Genomic DNA, 6758 nt, shown 5'->3' with positions numbered 1-6758 from the left:
TCACAGACAGATGTCCTGATGTCCTCAGGGTCACAGACAGATGTCCTGATGTCCTCAGGGTCACAGACAGATGTTCTGACGTCCTCAGGGTCACAGACAGATGTCCTGATGTCTTCAGGCTCACAGACAGATGTTCTGCTACAGGAAACTACGGTAGCTCCACAGGGACAAACAGCTGTGCTCACACAGATAAATGAAACTCATTTCTGACGCTTCGTGTCGTCCCTGGTCTGCATGTCCCCCCTCCCGTCCTGAGACGGAACCCGGGTCCAGCCTGTCCGTCCTCAGGACCGGTCTCCTCTCAGCTGTGAGCTGATTGGCTCTGATCGGCGTAAAACCGTCACTTTTAGCTTCAGCTCCTGCTTCACTTCTTCATCAGAGTTTGGACCCGAAGTGTCTCATGTTTCTGTGACACGTCTTCATCGCCTCTGCATCATTTTCTTTTTCCCCCCAGGAAGTGAAGAGCATAGGCTCCTCCCACAACAGGAGCGCTCTGCCTTTCGCTGGTTTCGGGCCCAAAGTCATCACGAACCAGTACAACAACCCGTCCGGACTTTACTCCTCGGAGAACATCCAGAACTTCAACTCAGCCGTGGACGAGGTGAAAACCGGAGCGGCGGCCGGCGACTCCGACGACAGGTGGGTTCTGCTTCGGCCCGGGTTTTATCAGACAGAACAATCGGGTCAGAACCGGCAGCTGATGTGGGAGAAATAAGAAGAACCTTAAAGCGTTTTTATGGATGTTTACATGTAAATAACCTGAGGAGAATAAATGAATTCTTCAGATCTGACGTTTCCTGATAAACTCTCCCACCTGCAGACGCTTCAGTGACACTTTTAGTTTTCGTGTTTTAAACGTCTGGAAGTCCAAACATGGCGTCCTGTTTGCCTCTGAGTGGTTCTGATGTTCAGGCCCGTCTCTGCAGAGCTCCGTCAGAACCGGCGGCGGCGGCGAAGCGGCCCCCGATCGCAGCCGACTCGGAGGTCTACAAGATGCTGCAGGAGAACCAGGAGTCCGACGAGCCGCCGCGGCAGTCCGTCTCCTTCAAGGTGCTGCAGGACATCCTGGGGACAGGTGACGGCGCCGGGTCTTGCTTCGTCGCTCAGTCCGATGGTTCCGGACGAGTCTGAAACGTTTTTCTGTCTGCAGGCGACTCTGAGAAACCGTCGGGCTTCAGGAGCGTGAAAGCTCCCACCACTAAGATCGGATCATCGGTTGGAAACACGGAGAAGTTACCCACCTGCGACAAATGTGGGTCTGGGATCGTGTAAGTTTGTTCTTCTTCAGATGATTTAACTCTCAGCCGAGAGATGAGCTCCCCTTCCTCAGGAGGAGGAAGGACGGAAACGATGAAATCAGATTAATATTCAGGTTTTAGTTTCCTGCTCGGCTCTGGTGACGTTAAACAAGTTATTAAAGTGTCAAGATTTGGTTTAATTAAAGCTTCAAAGCTGTCAGAATAAGAGATTTTTCAATGTTTTTAGCTTGAATCGTTTGTTTTTGCATCATCAGATAAAAAACAACTAAAAATGTTTCATTCAGGGTTAAAAGTTTACAGAATACAAGAGCCAGGTTTTGTTGCCAACAATTACAAGTCGTTTGTTTACATTCAAACACTTTGAGGAGGAGGAACAAAAACAAGGAATATTTTCAGTTTTTAACCCTGAGTTTGACTCACATTAACCCCAAATAACCATTTAATGATGGAGGAAACTGTTAGAAGCAGAAAAATCACTAAATGGGTAAAAAGCTCAGAAGAATCTTGAGTTCTGGCAGCTGTTTGGGTTTAAGAGTCTCTGATTGAACAACAAAAATTAACCCAACTTTAATTTAACAAAGATGCCTTCAGGTTGTTCACAACCTGCTGTTTGGAGCTCCATGTTTTTATAAACGTACAAAAAGGATAAAACTGAGGCGTGAGTCAACCTGATATTATTAAAGTTTAATTTCTGTATAAAAACAACAAGTGAGTTGAGGCTTCAGATCAGTCCTGATTTTCACCTTTCTACTTTAGAAACTTGTCTTTAAATTAAAATGATACACTTTATACACGTCTGAGTAATTCACCCTGAAAGACCAAACAGAGCCAAGTTCTGATGGTTCTGATGAGGCCCGGGTTCTGGTCCGGCGGTAGTTTGTCTCCATCTTGTGGCTGAAGGTGAAAAAAAACGACTCGAGTCTCAGGAAGTTTTGTTTATTCCTCAGATAGAAAGTAGAAAATGAGATTTGAGCAGAAAAATATTTATTTTGTTTTTATAATCAGTTTTTATCCAAACATTAAAAATTCAAATTCAGCCGCACTTTAAAATGACCAGAATGTCCCTTTAAAGGCTGTTTGTAGAGACGGGACCGGTCAGAACCGGCCAGAACCGGCCTGGAGTCTTTATAAATCGTCTCAGACGGGTTCTGTCTCCTCCTCAGGGGGATGCTGGTGAAGCTGCGGGACAAGTTCCGTCACCCCGAGTGCTACACGTGCACAGACTGCGACGTCAACCTGAAGCAGAAGGGACATTTCTTTGTGGAGGACCTGATTTACTGCGAGCAGCACGCCCGGGAGCGGGCGACTCCGCCCGAGGGCTACGACGTGGTCACCGTCTTCCCCAAGTAGACCTCGGCCCGCCGGGCGTCTCCGAGGGTTCTCCGTCACGCCGCGCCGCTCAGAAACAAGTTCAAAGTGTTGATTTGCACCTGATTGGATCATTTCTGATTCTTCACTGTTTGGCTTTTCCTTCACTTAATCATCCAAACCAGTGCCTTCAATAAAACTTCCCTTTTTTATTATTAAATAAACATTTTTATACAACAGAAGCCTTAAAGGAAGAAGTGCCAAATAAATAAATGTTCTGGTTTAACCACTGATTGGTTGTTTTTTTTAATCTTTAAATATTTGCAGGACAGCTGAGAATCGGATCAGTTCGTTCTGGAGATGCCAGCGGTAACTTCCTGTCCAGGTTAGGACTAATCCTCAGAGGAATGCCTATCACCCGCTGCCTGTCGCGTCAGTTTCACGTTAAAGGAAAAACATTTTGGTCAAACCTTAAACGACGTCAGTGAGATCAGTTCGTGCTCGGAGTACTGATCTCGCATTTTTTTTCTTTGTTAAAATCAATTAGCTGTGGCAGTCATTTTAGTTTGGGTGACTCTAAAAGTTAATCATTTGTGGAGGAACATCCCTGAAAGTTTCCTTCACTGGTTCTTTAGATATTTTGCTAACAGACGAGTAAAAACATTGTTTTCTGGGTAAAGTCAGTATTTCCAGCTGTTTCTCAGCTCAGTTTCTCCACAAACTGACCTGAAGTAAAAAACGTCTTTTGGAGTCTTACGGCTGATTTCGTCGGCGTAAATATAAGAGTCTGACAAGGACGGGGACGAGTCCCAGTCCCCGGAGGACACGCTGGACGGGCTGCTCGGGCCCCCCCCCCCTGCAGCCGCAGCGTCTCCGTCAGGGCCCAGATGTAGTTGTGGGCGAAGCGCAGCGTCTCGATCTTGGTCAGCTTGGCGTCCTCGGGCAGCGCCGGCAGGATGTCCCTCAGGGCGTTCAGCGCCGAGTTCAGGTTGTGCATCCGGTGGCGCTCCCTGTCGTTGGCCTTCATCCTGCGCCGGCGCCGCCCGCCCTGCTCCCCGCCACGGACCTTCTGTTTGGGGGGCAGGTTTTCACCGGAGGAGCCTTCGGGGTTTGGAGGAGTTGAATAAAAGCTGCAGGCCGTGTCTGCGGCCGTGTGCGGGTCGTCATGGCTGCAGCTGCTTTTAGGAGACATCCTGGAAAAAAACAACCTGAATCAGAGTCAGGGTCAAACCAGGCGCCTCAACATTCACTGTTTCTGTTAAACTTCTGTTTTTAGGTCTAATCTGTCATCTTAATTAAAGCAGGGGTCTGCAAGCTGTGGCTCTGGGGCCAGATGAGGCTCCTCTGACCATCTGAAGTGGCTCCATGTCCCTCATCCCAACTTTCTTTACAGATCACGTTCCAGAGGACGTATTTCAAAGTGTTTAACAATAAAAATAAATCAAATATAGATAATAGTAATAAAATACTGAAAGCAACACATAATAAAACATAAAAACAAGTAACCACTGATGTGGTTAATTAAAAATAAGCTCTGTCTGTTAAAATGTACAAACTGAAATCCTTCAGACAGATGACCAGCCAAGCCGAGGCCGTTCTCCTGATGTAACCGACTAAAACAACTTGAACCCGAGTCTTTTTATTCAGAAATTAGCTGTTTTATCGGTCCGAACCTTTTGTAACACAGGTGAGATTTCCTGTTTGATCATCTCAGCAGAATCCTCTGAATTTGACTCCATGTTTTATTAAAATGAGGCCTCAGTTCGTTAACCTGCGCTTCTTTTTCATTACGCAGCTTTTTGACGTAGAGCAAAGTTCTCCAAATCCACCAAAAACCTCTGATTCTTCATCATATTTAAATCCAGAAGTTAGAATTTCACACATCTATTGTTAAGTTAAATCAGCAAATCCTAAACTTGAATGTTTTCACTATCTACACCCAGCTGACATGCACCTTGCAATGAATCAAGCGCACCCATCAGGTAATCTGGCTCACCTGTGCTCAGACAATGATCTCTCTTCAGACAGAGAACTTCAACTTAAAGCTTCCTCAAAGACACCACTGGTAGGAAATTAACATTATTTACACGATTCTTATTGATTCAGAAACAAACAGGTATAAATAAAAAATGTCACTGAATTTATTTGTTCCTGCGTCTCTTTGAAGGAAACAAACCTTTTCAAGTTTGGGCAAAAGCAGAAGTGGCTTAAGAGAGGAAAAAACTTAATATCTATTAAAGATTTTAAGGCACTGAAATATGGCGACATAGAAACGAACGGCTAATTTCTTAGAGAAACGTAAAAAAATAAGACTTAAAACTGAAAAATTTAGCAAATTAAATGCATAAAGGTAAAGTTTAAGTTAATTGGTGCTTTTTATATAAATATGTCAGATCTGCATCATTTTAAACAGGAAACTGTTGATTCTTCTGTAGAAATATAGTTTATCTTTTGTCTTAAAAATAAAAAAATAGTTTCAAAACAAACTGTTTTTTAAAAAAATATTTTTAAAAAAGGTGTGTTTTGTAAGAACCAAGTAGAATTTGTGGCTCCATAAAAACTTTATTTAGAAGGAAAGATGGTTTTTTAAATTACTTTTTCAGACAGATTATAAAGAATTTAGAAGCTTATTCAAAATATAATTTAAAAAGACAGAACAGCAGCTTTTGTTTCTTGTTTTCCTCTTTACTCAGTTTTTATTACATTTATCAGAATCCATTAAATCAGCTACAAAATTATCCTAATTTTAAAAAACAACTACTAAGGCTTTTATTTTGAAATAATATTTTTTTCTCTTTTTCAAAAACTACAGAGATTTGATTTATAAAATATTTACAAAAACATAAATCTGGACATCAGAAGAACAGGTTTGAACTTACATGTGAGCTCGTGGAGTGAGGATGAGGAGGCCGGAGGAAGAGCGTGTCTGACTCTGAGGGATGGATGCATCTCCGTCATTTTATATCCTCTTTATCTTATCTTCTGCGCGAGGACGCCTGAATCAATAGCGTCTGTGAGGAGTCCAATCAGCTTCCAGAGAGTCCCCCCACCTCCACACACACACACACACACACACACACACAGAGTCCCCCTCCAACCTTCAGGCTTCGAGCGTTTTATTCATTTCTTCATGTGTGAAGAGTCACTTGTGTGACATTAATTGTGTTTTAATGGTTAAATGAGATGAAACATCAAACATTTCTTCTGCTGATCAGAAACTTTAAAAACTTGAAATATTGTTGCTGAAGTTCGTTTGGTTTGTATTTTCTCAAACCCACGACTTGATTTTTGCAGATTAGGTTCGATATTTTGTCCAAAACTTTGTTGGTTTTATACCAAATGAAAGGCTGCAGGTTTGTTTCTGAGGAGAAACGAGATGTTGGAGTTGATTCAAAAGATAAATATTAATAAAAAAAACCCTGTCAGAATGTAAAAATAAACGTTTCATCCAAAGATGATCCTGAATCCAGAGCTGGATCCTGTCGAACACTGATCCCTTTCAAATATTTGAATTCATGGATTTATTTTAATAAATATTTCTAAATCAGATCATTCAACACTCAGATCAGAAGATATTCAGCACACATAGAAAGATATTTGGACACTTAGTTGGAGCTTGTTGCAAATCTTACCAGATCTCTCCATCCTCGCGGAGAGCCGGTATGACGCATTTTACGCACTCAAAATATTGGCACGCGCGCTGCTTTAACGCCCTCATTATAACAGCCATGGTAACTTTAAAAAGGGAACTATGAAAACCCCATAACGCGGAAACTTCAAGTAAAACGTCCTGTTTAGTTATTTGTGAATAAATCCTTTATTTTCGAGCGTTCAGGTGCATTTTTCAGACTCTGCGCAAAGATGCTTATTTTTAAAAATCAGCTGTTGCAAGTTCACTCTTACTTTAAAAAACTGCTTCAATCATCATTTTTTTAGCTAAAAAATGTACTCTGTCTGAAAAATAAGCAGCATTGATAACCACATGCTTATATTTGGAGAAACTTTTTGCGCTGAAGCGCAAATTTCCGCAAACTGGACAAAGACATTTACGCGCGAGGACAGCAGACAAACAGGACTCGATAAAGAAAAGTCTTCTGTGTGGACTGAAAGTACAAAAGGTCTTTTTGTGTGTCACAACAATAGCAGCTCAGTTTCATCTGTCTCGTGGGTTTATACCCGTGCACTATGACA

At 42.5% G+C, this 6758-nt stretch overlaps 2 protein-coding genes across 2 annotated transcripts in view; one reads left to right on the top strand and one right to left on the bottom strand.

The window, feature by feature from the left end:
- pdlim1 (PDZ and LIM domain 1 (elfin)) overlaps positions 1 to 2853 on the top strand; it is a 6791-nt gene extending 3938 nt beyond the window's left edge. Inside the window, exons 4-7 of the mRNA XM_017424228.3 lie at positions 455 to 639; positions 927 to 1075; positions 1151 to 1268; positions 2423 to 2853. Of these exons, the coding sequence (XP_017279717.1) occupies positions 455 to 639; positions 927 to 1075; positions 1151 to 1268; positions 2423 to 2609 (639 nt within the window). The 3' untranslated portion in view covers positions 2610 to 2853. The remainder of the gene's footprint in view (positions 1 to 454; positions 640 to 926; positions 1076 to 1150; positions 1269 to 2422) is intronic.
- Positions 2527 to 5515, bottom strand: neurog3 (neurogenin 3). Its single transcript, XM_025007655.2, has 2 exons — positions 5447 to 5515; positions 2527 to 3760 (listed from the first exon to the last, which is right to left on the bottom strand). Coding segments are annotated over exons 1-2 (495 nt in total). The 5' UTR covers positions 5449 to 5515; the 3' UTR covers positions 2527 to 3267.
- Positions 5516 to 6758: the final 1243 nt, after the last annotated feature.

The sequence above is a fragment of the Kryptolebias marmoratus genome, linkage group LG22, assembly GCF_001649575.2.
Source record: "Kryptolebias marmoratus isolate JLee-2015 linkage group LG22, ASM164957v2, whole genome shotgun sequence".
Taxonomy (NCBI): Eukaryota; Metazoa; Chordata; class Actinopteri; order Cyprinodontiformes; family Rivulidae; genus Kryptolebias; species Kryptolebias marmoratus.
This window is presented reverse-complemented; position numbering and strand designations above follow the sequence as displayed.